This window comes from Rhipicephalus microplus, chromosome 4 (genome assembly GCF_043290135.1).
Source record: "Rhipicephalus microplus isolate Deutch F79 chromosome 4, USDA_Rmic, whole genome shotgun sequence".
NCBI lineage: Eukaryota > Metazoa > Arthropoda > Arachnida > Ixodida > Ixodidae > Rhipicephalus > Rhipicephalus microplus.
The window spans coordinates 56,517,129-56,539,002 of NC_134703.1; the positions used below are offsets into that span (position 1 = coordinate 56,517,129).

Genomic DNA, 21,874 nt, shown 5'->3' on the forward strand with positions numbered 1-21,874 from the left:
CCGCGTACTATTTTTACATAGAACACCACACGCAGCGCCCGCGTAATGCATAGACGCTTAGCGCGGGTGCGCTTTAAAAGAGCCTGCATAAAGGCTCGCACACACGCGCAGGTTCTTCCAACTTTCGGCGCGTTTACGACTCTGGCCTGGCTCATTTCCGTGGCCCATTTCTTTATCCCGCTGTGCAAAATCCGAGGGTGCAAACAAACGAGGGCCGTGCCAAACACGCCGATACTTGCACGTGGCCAGATGTTGTTGCATGCCTCACTGCTGCAACCCCCGTGAATGCAAGGGAAAAAAAAGAAACCCCGTTTTCCCCTCGAATTTGTGCCAGAGTGAGCAACCGTCAATTCACCTCGCGGTAGTTTACGAAAGACGGTGAGGAATATAACCTAATGGCGCAAATATAATACCAGAGAACAGGCCACGAAACGGGTGCTTATTGCTCACGTTTAGTGATGAGAGAAGGGGAAGTACGTTTTTGGCACATCATCATCAGCCTGATTACGCCCATCTCAGGACAAAGGCCTCTCCCATGATCCGCCAATCAACCCGGTCTTGTGCTTTTTGCTGCCTCGGTATACCTCCGAGCTTTTTAACACGAAAGTGTTTTATGCCGGGGTCCACCACGGCTGCTGACGTACTTTCGTCACGGAAGTGACGTTGAAAAATATAATAATGAATTGCAAAGGGTAAAAAAAAAGAACTAGAGGGCAAGCATATGTCGCTCGGAACCGAACCAGCAACCTCTCGTTTCTCAGCGCGCGGCGCTACCCACTACAATACACATTAACGAATAAAGACATACACGTTATCACACCAATGTCAATGACACTACTTTCTGATGTTGAATTCAACAAGAGCGGACGAACTATCGTCAAATCTATATCGCGATGCGTTTTACCCCTCTGTCGGTGCGAGGACATCGTGAGAAATAGTCACACGTGTACAATGCACTTATGACGAGACAGCACCCAGCACCAGGTCGGGGTATAACCTTTCTCCCTGCCAGAAAAAACCGGTGGCTGCACCGAGCCACCCAGAAAATCAAGCCCCGGTCTTCCCACATTGGAAGCTGCCTCTCTGCCACCTAACCACCGATGTGATTGTTTCAGGTTGCGAACTTTGCAAAGCTCGGAATTAACTGTCCACGCACTGCGCTGTCTCCTTTCTGCCCTGAGCGCGATGCCGAGCTCTCCCATAAAGCAAGTTTCTCAATAATACATTACGTGAGAATGCGAATCACGGCTCCAGAACCCCAATTCTCCCACATTCAGGTCAACAACTCGGACAGAAAGGGGGAGACTTCGCTTGCCAACAAGGATCTGGAGAGCCACTGCAGACGCGAAAGTGCTGCACGATGTCGCTGCACGATGCCAGAGGGCGGAAATTTCCGGAGCCCTTCACTACGACGTGCCGCATAATCATGTCGTGGCTTTGGCATTTAATGATATATCGAGTAAGCATAGGCTTAACCTTAGGCCGCATAGCTATAGTGGAGCCCCATGGCCTGAAGGCGTCAGCTATAGCCGACAATCGGAAACCTTATGATCGATAAACGTTTTCACTACTACGCGGAAAGTTCAGATTCGGCTGTTGAAAGAGCGGCAATGAGCGCAGTGTCGAAACTAAATGGGACAAACTTATACAGAGGTGCCAGCAGTAACAAATGAATACACTTGAACCTCGCTACAAAAAGTACAGTGATATGGCGAATGAGTGACTGGTCAGAACGAAAGATGAATCAACAGTGGTCGATAACACTTCGTTTCAACGACGCCCCCCCCCCCCCCCGTCTTTTTTTTATAACGCAACTGAAAACACCAAAACCGCCGTGATTTCGGCTGTTACTAATAAAAATTTGATTCTCACGAAGCTCGAAACATGAAAGGTATAGCATAACATGCAAAAGAAATACCGAGAGATAGTTCACAACTACATTTTCAATGTTGTTGCGACATCAACAAAAATGCTTTAAAATATCGGTAAACGAGTTGCGAAAATTTCGTCGAAATGTTATATTGTTTCTTTGTATTTTTCACCATCTCATGTGCAGTTTTACTTTGAAATGACCCAAAAGAGACGTGTAAGGATCACCTCCTTTATTATGGACTTGAAATATAGAACCATGCGTTTTTTTTTTTTTGCATCTAGCATTTTGTGCGAGTCTGATTATTGATTTGTTCGAGCCCGATTCCATCTAAGAACGAATATCGGATACAAAGAACCAACTTATGCTGCCAACTTTTCTTAGAACGAAGTTTCGCTGTACAGTGAATAATATGAGATAGAACACCGAAATAACTTTTTTTAAAGGTTATAGCAGCAAAGCGCCGGTGGCATATATGCACAAAGCGTTCACAACACCACATGCTCGAGCAGAAAGGTATATCTTGCAATTCCATACACCACGTTCATGTGAGTACATTACAAGTAAACGTTAAATAACCATGAATTGGGTGTTACCAGCTCTTACTGCTCACGATAGTACAAGTCGGCGGGGTGCGGGAGTGCCAGGCGAGGAGAAGAATCCCCGGCGGGGGATTGATTCAGGCGGACACCGTGAATGGCGACTGCGGCCGGCTAGCACGCAGGCCGGTCGGGCCAGGAGAGGGGGTGCATCGCTGGTACGCGCTCCTCACATTCCTACGATTCCGCCGAAGTTTTACGACACACACACACACACACACACACACACACACACACACACACACACACACACACACACACACACACACACACACACACACACACACACACACACACACACACACACACAAACACACACACACACACACATTTTCACTTTATTTCCATTTTACAACTGATTTCCACCATATGCAGCCGTAAAATGCAAAATATGTCTAAGAGCAGGTCAACAGTCCGACTACCACACCATCAGTTTGATTACATTAGAAATCAAAGTCAACAACACTTCAAGGGGCGAAAGATTGCCGATGATGCAGTGGACGGTCCCTTACACAAAATAAATAAATAACACAAGATGGCGGAGAAGAGAGGATGCACCCCCCCCCCCCCCCCCCTGCTGACCAGGCGAACAGAACCGCGGGAGACTTCTTCTGCGGCCCTCCTCTCCACCACAGGGTCTCCCCGCTTGGGGTCCGCGCGAGGCAAAGAAGAGCGCGCCAAGCCAAAGGCATGCCAAGTATGCGAGCAAGCGCACATGCAACCTGCGCCACCACCGGTGACGCCCTCTGCAGGAGAAGTCGGAAGACCACCACCAATTATTGCGGCCACTTCGCGAATTCCGCGCGGGGCCCCTCGAGGACAGCGAGTTTGGCCCTGTTCGGACGAGGCCCGGCGTGGACGGGAAGCAAAACTATCCCGTGCACGTTAATTAGATGGTTAGCGGCACCGCCGGCGGTCGCCAATGGGCATCAAACGAGCTCCCTCGCTCTGAGTTGTGTGCTGTCACCAAAGAGGCGCATACCAAACTTCGAATTCGTCGTTGACTCGCGGCACGAGGTTGGTTATGGAATAATAATAATAATAATAATAATAATAATAATAATAATAATATCAAATCATTCAGAAGACATACTTTACGCGAAACCACCATTCGTCTCTACGCCACTTTGACGTCACCGAATTGGGCGGTGGTTGTGCGGGCCCAACTAGGTGACGTACGCTGTTTTCTCAAGGGACTGAACACAACCTTAGTAAAGTTTCACGAACGTTTCTTGGCCAACAAGTGTTCAAATGCGATGAAAACAGTATGAAGAATGGTGGCTGAAAAGTCAACATTTACTTTTTTTTTTCTTTTTGTCACGGTGTGACATAAACTGTCTGACAAAATAGTGCAAACTAAATCAGCATTTGTACATTAAGGATACAGGTGCTTTACAGGCCATGGGACTCAGCCCTACTTTTTTTTTTTTCAGGTCTTCCAGGTCATGGCGTTTTTACTCCGTATACGCAAGTCCAGTAAGTAGAGCAATTACCTTTGCATTCACTGCACAGTCTAATCCGTAAGACCGAATCAAGTCAGTCATGTGACCGCGCTGTTTCGCTTGCTCCCCCAAGCCTCTCTCTACTGATTCGCGATAATCTCTATCCGACTGCATCCTCGCCGCATTTGCGTGACCTCGCCCCGCACCTGAGCACATACAATGGCGGCCCCGTTTGCCATCTCGGGGTCAGGTGTCAGTGTCCCTTTCAGAAAAAGTATACACCACACTCCTCTATCAGCATCATATATTGACTATCAGCAGCATATATTGACTGACGCGCAACACATACACCAACTTCCAAGAATCGTCAACCGAACGGTTCGATAACTATACAAACGAAAGAGGCCATCGAACGAGACGCGTATCTCCGGCACAGGACATAGATGCAGGTCAAGCAGCCTCGATCTGTGTGAGTTGTTGTCCCGTGCGCGAGGAAGAGAAAAGAATCGACGAGATACAGGTCCTGAAATAATCGATAAAGAAGCTTGTAGGAAGGAGATAAAGAGAGGGGGGGGGGGAGACGACACTGTTTACACAAGCCAACTGCCCCCGACCAGCGTTCTGACCCCGCCAACAGCTGCGCAATAGGTTAACTTGTCTGTAAACTTGTCTAACGTTTACCGTGCTAACGCCGTAAACCGTAGCATAGCACGCATTTACTACTACTACTACTACTACTACTACTACTACTACTACTACTACATGCTCGTTTTCTCGCGAATTGAAATAAATCGCCAGTGTAACAAGAGCTCCGAGAGCGTGGACCTTGCAGTTGCTGTAGGTTGTGACGCTCCACCCTAAACAGAAGCTTCTCGTTAAATCCGCAGTCATGGTCGGCTCGAGGCTATCTTCGTCCCCTTTGAAGTTGCTACCGTAGCGCTTGTATTGTTTTACCCGATCAGCGAAGGCGTAGAGAGTAAGCGGATCAGCTTGCGCTGGCAGCGCATTCACCTTGCGCCGCTGCAGAACGAGAGCCAGGTCGTTCCATCCCACCTTACCAGCGATATCGATACGGCAGCATCAGGAGCGGCGGCCAGCAGTGAAGAGCAACGAAAATAAAGAAAAGAGCCGCGACACGGGCAGACAGTGAGGGAGACTGCTCGCGGCACTCTGTGCTACGGCGCCACTCCCTGCGCATTCTTTCGCTGCCGCGTTCTGCTACGCGGGGGTCCTTCCTCCGTTGTACGGCAGGAGGGTCACCAACGCCGCCGCGCCATGAAGTGAGCGGCTACGCTCTTTGTAGCGTAGCCGCTCTTCTTCCTTCTCAGGGAGAAAGCCACCGTGCCCCACCTACAGGGCTTCCCCTCGCGACCTCGTTCACCCCCCCCCCCCTCGACCCACCCCGCGCTGCCCCCTCCGCTTGTTCCACTCGCGGCTGAAAAGCGGAGCACTCCAGGACGACGAAGCTTTCGCCAGCAGACCCCACCCTCACTGCCGGGTCCGTGCGACAAAAGAAAGGCTGATCTCGCTAGAGTGCGTGTCGAGCGCAGAATCAAGGAGGTCCTCGAAGCACACTGGCGCTAACGTACACGCGACGACGAACGCCACCATGAATAAATACACCGGCGTTATCATATATATATATATATATATATATATATATATATATATATATATATATATATATATATATATATATATATATATATATATATATATATATGTATATATATATATATATATATGGTGTGAGTTTATTACAAAGGGAGACCACGCGGCGCACCTTCTCGCCCACTGCTGTACGCACTGGACTCTTCGAGCACGAGCCGCAGGTTTACAGGACCGCGACCGCAGCGAATCGCACTGTGCGACCGAGGACACATCACACCGAAAGTGTACCTTCCCAAGTGCACGGTACATGTGGGCGTCATACCAAAAAACGAAGGGGCCGCCCCAGTTTCACTCCTGCGAACTGACGCATGACGCTCACCTAGGGGTTATGATCAAACTTGGCGAGCAACCATTAATCATTCTGGCGTGGACGCTACACGATAGAGCGCGTCGTTAGAGAGTCAGCTACGGAAACACGATACAGTTCCTTTCCGTATGCGCGTTCTGGTCGCGCATGCGTACTCGTCAGCCGGTTCCGTGTTGCCGCCTTTCCGTATCGTGTTTCCGTAGCTCGCTAAAACTCTCTAATAAGCACGCTAGCATTACCGTACGGTATTGGGAGGACAACTTTGCGGAAATCGTTACCGCTGCGTAGCACAAGTGCATCCATCAGGCGCAAAGCTTCGGCTAGGGTCGCAATCCGCCTCTTTCATATTCCTGGGCTGCCCTAATAGTCATTTTTCTGGAGTAGGGTATAGAACGCGTGTTATCTGCGTTTTGTCTGGAGTTGGGGGGAGGAGGGCTCACAAATTCGTGTTGCATTGCAGCTGGGGGAGAGGACAAGTAATGGTGTGGTTGATGGGGGCTGGTAGGGGCTGGTAGGGACCGGGACAACAGGTATCGTCAGAAGGAAAACCTCCAAGAAGAAGAGACGCTCCGCGATTTTTTCAGAAGGGTGCACGCACCGGGGCATTGTGAAAAGCACGAACTTGAAGTCGACAATCCGTGCAAGCTGAACGCACTTTGGAGTTACGGTAAAGATATCATTACGCTAAACCGTTTTCGGTTTTCGGGAAAACAGATGCCCTATATTCAGTCGTCTTCCAACATAGATACAGCAAAGCAAACAAGATTTTCGTCTCTCGTAAAACGCAACACACGCGAGAGAGAGATCAGTGCTTTCAGAGATGGGACCTGCAGCCCGCCGGCTTTCCGCCACGTGGGGCACACGTTTCTAGCGGCTCTAAATGCACATAGGTACCACAAGAGACGTCACTTCATCTGGGAAGGTTCACCAGCGGTGACGTGTTGTGGGAGTGATTATTGAACGAAGTCTATTGTTGCACATCCCAAACGCTTATTCACATTATTTACAACTGAGCTAGGAAGCAGGGAATATATCATTGTTCGAAGGTACAAAGGCCTTTAATACGCAGAAGATGAGAAGGCAAATGTCGGTCAGAGACCCCGCGATGGTTCGGGAAACAGTAAGATCTTTAACAAAAGCTAGTCGCTTTGTTGTCACTTACATTCTTTTTCGTAGCTTGGCGCATTCCGTTCATACACAAAGGGGCACGCAAACACACAAGTTTCACTGCGAAATGGCGCGCTTCTTTCATGTGCACCCGATGAACTCTTTGCATCTTGGTTTACGTAGTGAACTCTTTGCATCTTGGTTTACGTAGTGAGTCACTACGTAAACCAAGATGCAAAGAGTTCATCGGGTGCACATGAAAGAAGCGCGCCATTTCGCAGTGAAACTTGTGTGTTTGCGTGCACCTTTGTGTAACGTGGTATCTGTCATTACGAGTGCTCAAGGCTATGCATACAATCCCCGTACTGCGCGTTCTCCAGTTGTACGCAGTGAAGCTATTAATCAACGCTTCTATGTACGATAGCAACAACCACACTAAGCTATGCTCGAAATAGCTGAGCTAACAGTGTTAGAAGGAAGCTTATCAACGTCTCGTTTCCAAACAGCTGGCTTGGCTTGCTCTGTTCTTGTGCATGCCGACAAGGCGCTGTTTTTGCCATTATTCCCGCGACCGAGTAAAAGGTATAACGACACTGCTGTGGTGGTCAATTGGCTATGCAACTCGACTGCTGACCCTCATATCGTGGTTTTGGGACGCAACACCTCACGAATTGTTACGGACACACTGGTGACGAATAATCAAAACCTCCATTTAACCCTTCACTGTGAGAGGGTATACCTATAACTTCAGCTTGAGGCAATTATAATTCAAACTCTGCTCAGCGCTTATGTTTGTTGCTTCAATGAGCGTAAATGTACCAGACATTATTAACACTATATCGCGTTTTTAATCGCCAAAACCACGATATGAGTATTAGGAACGCCGGGTAGGGGTGCTCTGGAAATTTCAAAAATCTGGTGTTCTTTAAAGGGATACAGGACAAAATTTTTGCCACCAATATTTTCAGCCACATTTGCGCCCCGAAATCGATGGAAAGAACCTTTGTTCCAGACAGAAACTACGGAAAAATAATGAATTTAGTGCGTTTTCTACAAACAGCCGCGTCTAGCGGCCGCACTGTGAAATAGAGAAGGTAACGTTTGGTGACGTCACACACACCTGAAATGAGCAAGACGACAATCCTAGCCATCGCCTGCGTCTCTCGAATCGCCTACCCCCCCCCCCCCCCTCGGTTCCCCAAACCCGTATGAACAGCAACAGTAGCGCACAATGCTTCCGGCTGGGGCAAAGCATCAGCGCTTTCGTGAAAGGGAAGTAGTGAGATTAAATGAGAGGTGGGGAAAAGGAAGAAGAGGACAAGAACATGTGCATCAGGCATGCTCATCGGTAAATGTGACGTCAGGGATCGCGCGCGCGAGCAGCCGCCGCACACTGACAATCCATCAAAAATACAACTGACTGTTCGCAATCCCGGAAATAAACTCCATTTATCAGAATAGTGCCATTTTCCAAGTCGAATTTCGAAGTTTAGTCAGTTTTTAGGGGTGAAACTCCTTATGGCGTGGCTTGCGCGCCCCCGTTGTCCTATAGTGTGTAACACGTGGCGCGTACCCGCATACTAGTGGCACGTACCGACCCTCGGGCACATATACGCATGCCCGCATGTTACGAAAAGCGTAGGACGGCGTCGTTATCACGCTCTCGGGGTTAACAACGCGCTGACAGCAGAAATGTGGTACAAACTCTCTTTTAGTCCTTGGATTGTCCGCTGGATGGCGTTACTTGTATATGAATATATCATAAAAAGAAGCGATATTGCGGTACTTGAAGTGTTCACTAGATGAACGGACGGACGCACAGATGGACGGCCAGACAAGCCGAGACACACGGACGGACGGACGCACGCATAGACAGACGGACGCATGTACAGATGGACGGACGCTGCACCCCACTCATCATCATTCCGTGGACATGCTGTAACTTTTTAAATTTTTGTTCAGTATCCCTTTTACGTGCAATAGCATCACACAAACTTCTAATTTCACCTCCATCGAAATGCGACCGCCCAGGCGGGGATCGAACCCGCAACCTTCCAGTGAGCAGCGGAGCGCCGTAACCGCTACGCCACTGCCGTGAACCTACCAGCGGCGACAGGTTTGGTGGCTCGATGGAGGTAACTCGATGATGTCCAAGTAAGTAAGTGGTCGACTCACCGTATAGCGGTCAGTCGCTGTGAGGCCAGCAACAAGTGGCTGCACGAGCCGCGCTACAGTCCGGCTAACGACGCGGACAGCACGTGCTATTCGCGCATACGTTTCGCGGAAGGGAGTGAAACTGGCCGCGTGCGAGTTTACTGATGTGTGGTTCAACGTCCCAAACCCACCATATGATTACGAGAGACGCCGTAGTGGAGGGCTCCGGAAATTTCGACCACCTGGGGTTCTTTAACGTGCACCAAAATCTGAGTACACGGGCCTACGACATTTCCGCCTCCATCGGAAATGCAGCCGCCGCAGGCGGGATTCGATCCCGCGACCTGCGGCTCAGTAGCCGAGTACCTTAGCCACTAGACCACCGCGCCGGGGCAACGCATGCGAGTTCGCAATGTGCCAAATGACAAACACACAATGTATCCGCTAAAATGCGAACGAACGGCAAGGGCAACCCATGCACCGCTTACAGCACTAACACGACGGGTGCCGCAAGTGTGTGCGGTGAACGCGGTGAGTCATTCCGCAGATCGGCGCCCCGGTGGCGGCGGCTGTCATGACGAGCGCCGAGAGAATGCGGTCATTTTGACAGGCAGTTGTCGAGCGGACGCGCGCTTTCGCTGTCGTATACGCTTCTCTGTAGTGATAAAACGACGATGCTCGAAGTCGAATGAAAGCCCTTCATGACGAAGACAGCAAGGTGGACATCTCCAGACGTCTTCGCGGCCCGAGTCGGAGCACGGCGAGCCTTTGGCAAGCCGGCTTTTTATACACGTTATACGGTATATCTGTCTTCAGTATAGACGTTCCTTAGAATGAAAGTCCGCCTCTTCTTTCGAGAACAGAAGGTACCATAAAAGTGGACACACCTTCTGCGGCTCAGCTCGAATAAGTGGTTGTCATGATCGCGGGGCGTCCCTGTGACTTCCCAGTCCATAGAGACGCTATTGAGTAGTGCGAATGGCTTCACAGTCAGGAACAGACGAACGCGGTGCCTCGATTTTTCGCTGCCAGCTAACTCGGAACTTTTGGCAAGTTACGGAAATACGGCACACAAATGCGACGAGGCCGTACGGTAAAGTTATTTTGCCGGTCGTACTGCTTTTGCCACACCCCGTTTGAGTGACAGTGCGTATTCCAAACGACAGGTGCATCGTTAACGATGCGTAGACCCACAGACAACAACGAGGCGCGGCAAGCCCAGAGTAGTTTTTGAAAAGCTTCTGTGGGGTTGGGGTGCCTTCAAAGGCAAAAGGTCGACGCCCGGGACAGGAAGAGCGGTACCGTCATACGGTAGCGTATTTGCGTACCGTTTTTTCATAACTTGTTGAATCTCTACCCTCTAATGATTCATGAACACGGAGCGACGGGAATTTTTTTTTTTTTTTTGAACGGGGATGTCACTCAAACCAGCGTAATGACAAGTGGACTTGACTTCGCGAAGGCAACTTGTCGAGCTGCTGTTGCGTCCACGAAGCCGAGTCAATATCTCGAAAGGTTCGCTCCTGCAACATTCCCCGTTCAAACATTTTTTTTTTATTTCATCTCCTCCAGCCTCCCTTCTCCTGTGCTCGTGTTTTGAGTCATTATTGTATGTACGCATAACTTGTTTCTGTCCCCATCGTCACCCTTCATAACTTTTTTTTCCCGTCCCTCTTCCCCTGAGCAGAGTAGGAGGCAAGAGCCAACTAGCTAAGGCCGACCTCTTTGCCTTCTAGTAAATCATCGCTCCCTCTAGATTACATTTCAACCTGAAGCGTTTGATTTAAGACCCAAATGGTTCTTAGCACAAGCTTTCAAGTGGTCGCGGTCAGTCACGCCATTCAAAGCCCAACAAGCAAGAAAGCACACACACACACACACACACACACACACACACACACACACACACACACACACACACACACACACACACAACAACAACAACAACAACAACAACAACAACAACAACAACAAAAGGAAGCAAGAGACTGCTTCCATCGTCCTGCCCTGTTCATCAACTAGGACCGACAACCTCAGCTTGCGTGCGTGTGAGTGTGTGTGTGTGTGGGGGGGGGGGGATCAGAACTGCGGCGGGAAAAAAAAGGGCCCACTCTCTGACGGCCGGGCCACAAACGAAGAAAGGACGCAGGCAGGAAGAGGATGGTGGCGGGGAGCGCCGCCAACAAAGGCGCGACGGCCGCAGAACAGCAAAGGCGCTCAAGAAGTCGACGATGCGAGGAAGGGCGCCACTGCAGCCGCCGACGGGGTCAATGCGAGCAGGGAGAGGACGACAAACCGGCGGACCATGACGTCACGGAGGAGGAGTGGCAAAGCAGCTCTGCGACTACAGGCGACTACTGTGACTGCGTCGTCGTCCACCGGCGGAGAGAGAGAGAAGAAAACGGCTTTGCACAGCCGAGTCCATTAACAAAATCTCAGACAACGGAGACAAAAAAAAAAAGAATAGAGGGAAGGGGGGCGGGGCACGGTTGTACACACGCGAACCCCCACCTAGCTTCATTAATTACGCGCTCGAACCACGGTGTGGACCAACACGAAAGCGCGCAACATGGGACGGAGGGTGGGCGAGAGATCGAGAGAAGGCTACACGACTTCATCATGTCCATCACCTCTTCCCGCATCCGGTCAGTTTTGTGAACGACGCAGCATCACGACATCTCGGCAGACACAAGTGCGCGAAAGGTACGCGGATTCACGCACAGTTGCAGGCTTAGCGTTAAATTACTTCCGAGTACTACCGCTAACCGCGGCGCCAGAAAACAACTGCGGTGCGCCGAAGGGTGACGAAGCCAGGGAACGGCGACAGCTGTCGAGTCGGTGCTACTTCGACACGACAAATAAACAGGCGCCGGAAAACAAAAGCATATTTTTGTTTAGTTAGCGCGCAACGATGGATGCGCCGGATACAGGGTCATTGACCTGCATCAAACCCGAGTTGCGAAGGCGTAAGTTCGACGTCGGCGGCCGAGGAAAGAAGAAAAAAAAAAACTTCTCATCGCAGGTCACATGCAGTTTCTTTTTTAATCTGGTCGTGTTCCATAAACTAAAAATAGTAATAATAACGAAGAAAACCCGCAAGGTGCTGTACAGAGAGCGGAAAGTCAAAATCTCGTCTTCCTGGCATCTTCCTTAAACATCGAAAGAAAGCATGAATGATGCATGCGAGAACGACAAGCGTGCGCATCGCGAATCGAGCAGACGCAGCAAACGCGCATTCCATCACTCGTGTCGCGACGTGGCTGACATCTGGCTCGTGCGTCGTGAAGTCACGATCTCGAGTGTTCTCTACGACCGGGCGTCACGAATCGACTGAATGGAGTTCAATGCGACCATCCGACAGACAGAAATAGAAGACGACGGCTGTCTCGCGAGGCCTCATATATTAGGCGACACTCGAGGAGCTGTGCGCGTTCCGAATTCGCACCGTATTACGAGTTATCGCGCTCTGACGACCTCTTCCAACTCCACGCCCATCGAGAGAGAGAGAGAGCGCAGCACCGGAAGAAGTACGAAATGCAGGCGCGGCGCAAAGAAGGAATTTCGGGCAGGTGCAGTTTGTCAATCCGCAAAGACAAAAATGAGACGACGTCGACACAAGCTCTATGAACCGAAGGAAGTGCGGGAAAATACCCGACCTATAGAGTTGCCCCACGGGGAGCCGCGTCCTTCGTAACACGCAACCGCCGGCGCAGCTGTATCAGTCTGCGACTTCGACCCCAGTGCCACCGCTTGGCGGGCACCTACCTCCAACAGGCATGCAGCGGCCACGGCTGCACACGCTCCGATGAAACTGTCGCGCCATTAGTTCGACAAAATAATAAAAGATTGGACTGTAAGCCTTATCATGCGACCGTGGCGTTATATTAAGCGCTCAGAAAGCCTGCCGTTACGGCCCCGTATCACCTTCAGCAGCAAAATTACCAAGACGCATAGATACATCGCCACCACACGGTTGAGGAGAGCTTTCTCCGTTGTACAGGCATGCTAATCCGGCGGCACGCGAACGTTCAGCTGTCAAGACGTCCACCGATTCACAGGTGAACGAGCTTTGAAAGGGCAAGAAAATACATACGAGACTTAGTGCGACGCACCGAAACGCTATATACGGGTCACCGCTGGCGACGGGGGGCCGACGTCCTTCTACGCTCAGCCACAAACAAACGTTTCACCTCTGTATACGTATCTCACAACCTACCCGTACTACATGCAATCTTTCGTAAGGCAAGGATTCGTCCACGCTGTCACCTCCTGCAAAAGGCGCGGGCTGCTGAGAGCGTGGTCTCTTTACTAGTACCAGTCTTCCTCCCTGCTAATGAAAGAGGGCCGTGGAGCATCCAGAAGCCACCGGAGCGGCGTATAGATCGCAGAGCATCCTTTATCCACGCTGCAGGCGGCGGTGACGACGCCATGGAGGAGGAGCAGTGCGAGAACAATGCCGCCGCGATCCCCTCCAGGCGTATCGTCTTATCGGCAACGGTCGACGGAACGGGGTGCGCAACACGCCGCCCATGTCACGTAGGCCGTCGCCGACGTGCAGTAGCAACCCGTGAGCTGCCCACCAGTCGGGAAGGGCAGATGCCGGGCCCCTGCGCCGCCGCCCGCCCTGCAGAAGGCGTACGCGGTGCCGTAGGGGACAACAGATACGAAGTTTCGTTCGTCCAAACGGCTCGCTGTTCAGCTGCGAGCCACAGATCAGGTGGCACGCAGCGCTTAACCGTGTAAGACGGAGATGAGGAGGGCGGAGGTACACATACTGATTGATTTGTGGGGTTTAACGTCCCAAAACCACCATACGATCATGAGAGACGCCGTAGTGGAGGGCTCCGGAAATTTCGACCACATGGGGTTCTTTAACGTGCACCCAAATCTGAGCACACGGGCCTACGACATTTCCGCCTCCATCGGAAATGCAGCCGCCGCAGCCGGGATATAAATACACATACTGGAGGCATACATTTCGATGGTGTGTCGATGTGAAAGGCAGCCCAGACTCTGCTAATCGCGCTAACGTCACTGTAATACTAGTCAATCGCCTATAAACACGCGTTTCGACATTGTGTGACGACTCTTTTCGTCTCTGAATTCTTTTTTTTCTCTTCACTTATCTTTCTCGCTGCTTTCGCGTGAATCCTCGCTTCTTAACGCCGCCATCAACCATTCGCTCCGCCGCGCTACAAGAAGCGAAATATAATGAAAACAGTCCTTACATAATACGCAAACAAGTCGACGTCAGTGTTTTTCCTGCTCACCGCGACATGCGACGGTGATGCCCCGAGCGCCTCAGCACGGTGTTCACCCCAGTGACAAAGCGACGCCTATTCTCCATTGACAACGAACGGCGGATAACTTCCTCAAAGAGGGCCCCCTTTCAGCTCACTCCATCCGTGCAGTGGCTCTTCGACTGCGAGAAGTAAGCTCAGCCGAAAAAAAAAAAAATGGCAGATACCACGTACAGTGGGAATCGGCGATACGCGAAACACGAATGAGGAAGGTTCATATGTCACATTAAAATCAGCACAACGTTACCAGGCGGACGTAAATCATGTTTGCGCCTGACATTTGTGTTAGTCACGCATTCACGTTACGTAATATCAAATCTGGCATATGTGAAGCTAGCGAAACGACCGCGAGCGCACCATGAGCGTGGCGTGTAGTCATGACTTACATTGCATGCATGTCATGACTTCCACGTGACGGCCTGTCACTTATGTTCCTCATGCAGTGATGTCATACCATACCAGTATTGCAATGTCATGCGAATGAAACCACAGCAACAGCAGTAAGACCATGGCATATAAAATGATGACATTCATGACATACATGTCACGATTTCCATGTTATGACTAGTGCCTTATGCTCGTCATACTGTTATGATCGGCCGGCCTGGCTTGTCGCCGCTTTGACGCATGAGACATTGCGGCTGGGCCTACCCTGATTTCTTCAGGGTCAGCGCTCCCAGAACGCACCAAGAGCGGCGACAACAGAGAAATCATTCTTCTAGTTATCCCAGGTCGTCGGCGCCCCTCGTAAATCCCTTTGGACACGCCTGACCGACTGACGGATTAGGAAGAGTTGTTGGCCGTCGAGGCGGCTTGCTTTGTCATCTAGGTGCTCCGGGAAAAGGGCCTAGCGTCTCAAAACCGTCTGCGGATGCCTTTCCCACGTTCTCCGTGGCGCCTTGCTGCGGCTGTTCCCACTATTTGTGGTCTGCCTGGCGCCACATGCCCATCACTGCAACAGACTACGAGATTGATCATCTCGTAAGACTCAACGTCTCCGTGCTGTGCAGTGTCATGCGCGGTGGGCAGTGTTTCCTCCCTCGCCATGGGCTGAACTGAGCGTGCTCCTTCCCTCTTTCCTTGGTCGGAAAGGAGGCGGCGTTTCACCTTTCCCTTTCGGGGGCGGAGGTGAATATGACATTTTTTCATTGGACTGTTATAGCCTCCATTGTTTTCCTGCAGGGAATCCTGGGAAGGACAGGACATAAAATTCGAGCACCGACGCGCTCCTGACAAGCTCTCACAAGCTTGCAGAAAGAAGCTCCCACCATGCTTCCGTCGAGAGCTTCCATGATGCTACCACCATCATGTAACACGCCACCTGCAAATATTGTAATTAAAAGTTACTGTTAGCAGCTCCCGGCTCCTCTCCTCGACATCTCCCCGAGACTCTGGCTGGCTCCGGTCCTCTGGACAGAACCCCAGTTACATCAATATCATCATATTATTCCATACTTGTCTTGGTATCGATACCATTATCAAAACGGCCAGCGGATAGATAGATAGATAGATAGATAGATAGATAGATAGATAGATAGATAGATAGATAGATAGATAGATAGATAGATAGATAGATAGATAGATAGATAGATAGATAGATACGGTCAAAATCGTCGATGTTCGCTAAGAAATGCTTCGCATTCAAAAAACAAACCCGCGCCCTGGCCGACAATGTAAGCTTTCCTGGCTAAGCCAGGGGACCGTGTAGTCGGGACACGGGACGTCGCTTTCTCCAACGCGGGAGAACGGACGTGCGACAAGCTGAGGTTGTACGCATGCGCGTAGCGCGCGACGCGGAACTGGCCGGACCCGTGCGCTCCGAGAGAGTCCACTGAGGACATTCGCCGTTCGTGCACGGTCTTGGCGTAAACAAAAGTGATACGACAGGACACGGAAAAAGAAGGTAAGACGGGACAGGTGCCACTGTATTCGTAATAGCTAAAGGCAGCATACACATCGTACGTCCGCGGCCAGCGCGGCCACAGTATACGCCGAAACTCCTGCTGTGTGTTGTCGACGCATTGACATTTCCAGTAAAATATATCGATGTCAACTATAGGACAATAACTGCACAGTCTGAGCATCAGCCTCCATGCCGAAAGACAGACTGCACTGCTTTTGCCCATAGACAATAGGGATGTTAACACAGTTGTAAAGGTGCAAACTAAAGCAAGTACGTAAACTAAAAAATCTGAGCGACCGCTAGTAGGGAGCAAAGTTTCTTAAAAACATTGGTAAGGATGTGCTCCCCCAAGTGTGCCTCCCCAGTGCAGGGTTGCAAAGTGCACATGCATTTGGTTAACCACCCTGTCTTTCCGTGCATCTATTTCTCACACGCACGACATATTCCGACACGGGGCATTGAAAACCACGCCCCTAAGCAACAACTCCTTTCCTTTCCCCTACTCCTCCTCTTTTTCCGTGCGACGAGCCGCAAGTATTTTCGTTCTTTTGTTATTTGACAACTTGCCGCGATAACTAATTGAAAGAGAGTGAGACGGAGATAAGGGAGGGGGGGGGGGGGGGACGACGAATCCATCGCTGTGTCGACGGCAATGCCGCAGCAAGTTGTATAGATGAAGCTGTTGAGAAGACGTGCTCCAGATGCCGTTTGAGAAAAATAAAATAGACTGGATCGAGGCAATGAAATGCGCGCGATCTGCGTGAACGCGTTCGAGATACGCGAAGACACCATCGTGTTTCGATGCACTACCCACAAGTTCCGATTAACACGAGCCGGCCGCCTATTGTTCCGCCCGTCAACAATGCTTAAAGACGCCTTGGCTCGCTCAATTGCACTGCGGTCTCGGAATGTGAACGACATGCGTTCGCGACCATCGCTCCCGTGTCACCAGCACACAGCACGGTGTTTACGACCAGTACAAGCCGCGTCTGTACGCAGCCCACGAGCAAACCGCCACGAGCTGCGTAAACCGCCGCCACCCGGCCAGACAGATCGAAACCGCGCTAGGCCGAAACAATGGGCCTCGGTGCCGAAGAAAAAAACAATGGCTCGCGGGGCACTTGACGCCTTGCGGCGGGGACGAGATACCCGCCGAATCCGCCAACAGTCGACATGCCAATGGGAGAGAGAGAGCGATACTCCAACACGGCCCGCTCTTTCCTGCGATGACTCTGTACGGCATACCGTGCCACAATTGACGCTCAGACAGATTTACACTGAAGAGCCATTCGAAAAAAAAAAGTTTGCATTAAGTGGCGCAAGGCTGGGTCACAGCGGAGCTGGCGCGCTCCTGGATGCTCGCCTCTCTCTTTCCCACCCCTTGCAATGCTATGTTACGCAGAGCTACGCTTCGCTTGAAGGCAGCCAGGATGAGGAAACATCTACGTGAACGACGAAGACAACACGAATTAAGGTACGCTGCGGATGAAGTTGCTGACGAGAAAGAAGTTCCAGAAAACGGTGAAATTCTTTTGATGGGAGAGAGAGAGAGAGAGAGAGAGAGAGAGAGAGTTCAACGAAAATCAGGAGCTTCCCCACGAAACAGGCGCGTGACAACAAATTTCGACAAGCCGAAGGGCAATCTCTTCGTAACCAGAGCGACGCGTTTCCCATTTTACCGAGTCACTTGTTGGTACAACATCGCCAACGAATGACGGAGAGGGACAACGGTTCCGTTAGCTTCCGTCCCATCCCTCTTTCGCATGGGGCTATGCTTTTCGCAACTCTCCCCGCATTTCTGTGAACGACCGCGTCAACAAGCTCGGGAGGGGCGCGCCGCCGCCGAGCACAGGACAGATTAGCATTACGTGACTGGAGACGCGCACCGCCTCGTATAGACAAGATGAACAGAAAAAAAAAATGAAAATAAAATAAAGCGCGCTACGGGGGTGAAACTTTCCTTTCGGGAAGAAATAAAAGCGGCACCAGGGCGCAGGCGCCGCGCACACGCACGCATATGCGAGCGTGCGCCAACGGCGCCACCGCCCACCACGGCGCCCGCCTGGCTAAGTGCGCCGGCGGCCTTGGTGGCCTTGCGGTCGAAGCAGGCCCCACGACAGGCTCGTACAACACACGGTACGTTATAGACGGAGAGTCACACACACACACACACACACAAAAGCCATAGAACCCGGAGGCCAGCGCACAGGTGGGCAGGGGAGACGCGACGCGGTCGATGAACAGTGTCTAGACACGGCGGCCGCCCGTGCTCGGAGAATAAGAGAAACCCCAGTAGAAACGAGGATGAAGAAGAACAAAAAAATCATACACGCTTGATCAGCGGCCCAACGGGCCACACAGCTATATAGCGGGCTGAGACTCAGCTGGTGCAGCTATATGGATGTTATAGATACGTTGTACACAATCATTGTGCAGCTGAACGAGAAAGCTCATTATTCCCACGAAGAGCGAAAAGGGCACAATGAAAACGGGCACACTTTCTCTTTTAAAGTATATTTCGCTGAAGCGAGGTTGAAAACGAAGGCACTATTTCAGACAGTGAAAAACGACAAGGATATGGATAGTTGGAGCAAAGAAAATAAGAAAATTATACAGAAAATGAAAAAAAACTTGAGTGGCGTTTGCTACACATCGCAGTATTGTAAGTCAACACACAGACGCACGTAAAAAACTGTTTTTCATCACAGAAATTAGAACAGATCAGAAAGGTTTTCTGACAGACCACTTCAATCACATCTTGTACGCGACCGTAAGTTAATTGGGCTACTTTGAATATGATCCTCTATGATCCTCCTCGAAGTCTTTCCAAACAAAGCGCATATTAGACCCCTAAAGTTACCCTATATAGGCTGACTGTCCTGTAGCAGTAACTTTTCTTCTGCCTATAGTGTGCGATGCTGTGGTTTCAGTTCTTGGGCCACCTTGACGTATGTCTTCCCACTATAGTTGCATCTTTCTCTGTGGTCCTTCGTGTCGTATAAATTTGTACTCTTACGCGGTAAAAAAAAAAAACTGCCATTTTTTGCTATATAAGCAAAACAACAGCCTTCATAGTTAGTGAGCTGCTTTGAGACGGTATATACATCTGAACCAAAAAATAAATACGCTCCCGCAAAACCATCGAACGTTGCCAGTATAGAACTATATAAGGAGGCTTTTGTCAGGCATGTACTGCACGCTATTGGCACGCTCAATGCACGACAGTTGGCGACAATCCGCCCCCACAGCATCGCTCATCAAAGAGGCCCCTCAACAATGACATCATCGGTCATGACAGCGCCGCCTGGACTATAGTATATAAGCCTCGCTATACGGCGCCCGCCGTAAAACAGCCACTTCCACGCAAAACTTGCGGAACAGTAGCTAGTGATGAGACGTGTATCAGATAAATATATTTGCCATCTTGAAGCGATGAGATAAGCGGACGACCTTGTCTGGTCGACAGTCCTCTCATCGCCTATCGCGGTATACAGCGAAGTGGACGGTTGCGAGGAACTCCGCTTTGCTGGGTGCTAGGTAGCTACCCAATGCCAGGCGCCCCCCCAAACGGGCCTTAGTCGAACACCTGCCACGTGAATGCAGTTCCTTAAGCCAAATAAATGTATGAAATCAGGAATAAAAACCATACTGCTGTGGTTCCCGCTGATATCGGTCTGCGCTGTAAAGTCGGGCAACGTTGTGCACGGCAACAATGACGTGAGTCGGTCCGGTCGGTCCACTTCTTGAGGCGGGTAATTTGAAATGCGCTAACACGATGCGGACCACTAAAACGCGGTTTTATTTAAAAATAGGTCCTTCCTTGGCACAAAAGTAGAACTGCGAGGTTTCTGGACCGCCACTTCAACAATCAACGTCGACTTAATAGTTGACTTTAGTGTCCCTTCCATTTCTCCGAAAACAAATTTCTCACTGCCCACCCAAGTTTCGGGATACACATTTACTGAACTTGAGCCAGAGCAGAAGCTTTGCATATGGATGGCCTTCTTGAAACTTGAACTTTAACATGAAAAAACGTGGAACTCTTACTACAATAAGGAAAACTTGTTATGTATTGGGATGCACAGAATATCGTACGTGTCATCGCACTTCATAATGGCGTTCGCCGTCCCCTGACTTGCTAGTACTGGCCATCCCGTTCTCCTGATGGCCCCTTACTTCAGTCTGCAACAGGATAGTCGTTACGCACTATTGCTGAGCCCCAGTAATGAAACAACGCCACAATTACAGCAGTTCAGTTAGTGCGAGATGTGTACAACGAAGTGCAGCCCACGTATGTGAAACCAAACACCACGTTAGATCCAACTTCTCCTGCAAGGCCTCCCCACACTGCTATTAACAGAATTGGCTAACACAGACCATCCACGGCATATACCTTGTCACACGTTGCCTTATCACAGCATGCAGTCGGTAACAGCTTACCGTATTAAGAAGATTAGCAAAGCGCACTCACCGAAAGACGAGTAGGCATTGCCCATCGGCTCTAGGCTGTATGGAGGTGGCGGCGACGACTCTGCAGATAACAAAGCCGGAACAAAGGATTGATCATCACGTTTGGCAGGCTTCAATTCTATCTATCTATCTATCTATCTATCTATCTATCTATCTATCTATCTATCTATCTATCTATCTATCTATCTATCTAAGAAAACATCACTTGATTTTAATAGCACAACAAAAGTCACTGAACCCGTAGACTAAATGCTTAATAATCCAATAAAACAATGATTGATTATGGTGCACTAATGATGTGATATATACAAACAACTTCTATAAATAAGAAAAAAACAAGAAAACACATCCGTAGAACAGAGGAGAACAAAAATACCCCTATTAATTTAATAATCACTACCGCCCGATCACCATGAGGATAGGGAGAAAAAGGTCAACACAACGAATAGTTACAAATAAACTAATGATGACGCGCAAAATACGACGTTGGAAACATATATGCGAGTTATATCTGAGCCGCCTTCCGATAAATATCGCGAAGCTATATAAACGGTCACCACGAAATAAAAAATGAAATAAAACAGTATCTACTCGGATCTATTATCTTCAACGCCACCTACAAGCTGGCGTTGAAGTGGGATCACGTGACCCCACTGTACTGACTTAAATTTTCAGCAAACTTAATCTTGTCGTAGTCGCAAGTCCACGCAAAGTGGTCATGACCGCCCACCCAGACATATCAGACCCCAGAACCATGCGAGGACCCAATAGTACAGCCCTACATGTAATGTCGTCGGTTCAGAAACCGCGGCTACATTGTTTACATAAACAGAAGACAAACGAGTCGACCCGATCGACGTGTTGGCGCAATCGTCGCGGTTCCCCAGCCACACCAACGGCCTGCAGTTTCCCCGGCGAGTCGCATCAATTAACAGGTGCGCGGATCAACGCGTTTACCTATGTAATGTGGTTGCGGCGACACCACTCACCTATGGGTGGGTAGCTCTCATCCTGCGTCTGCAAGCTGTACGGAGGCGGTGGAGACTCTGCA

At 50.2% G+C, this 21,874-nt stretch overlaps 1 protein-coding gene across 1 annotated transcript in view; it reads right to left on the bottom strand.

The window, feature by feature from the left end:
* Positions 1 to 21,874, bottom strand: part of LOC119171993 (mothers against decapentaplegic homolog 6) — a 97,901-nt gene that overhangs the window by 18,892 nt on the left and 57,135 nt on the right. The window contains exons 2-3 of the mRNA XM_037422924.2: positions 21,813 to 21,869; positions 20,825 to 20,884 (exon numbers count right to left, since the gene is read on the bottom strand). Of these exons, the coding sequence (XP_037278821.2) occupies positions 20,825 to 20,884; positions 21,813 to 21,869 (117 nt within the window). The remainder of the gene's footprint in view (positions 1 to 20,824; positions 20,885 to 21,812; positions 21,870 to 21,874) is intronic.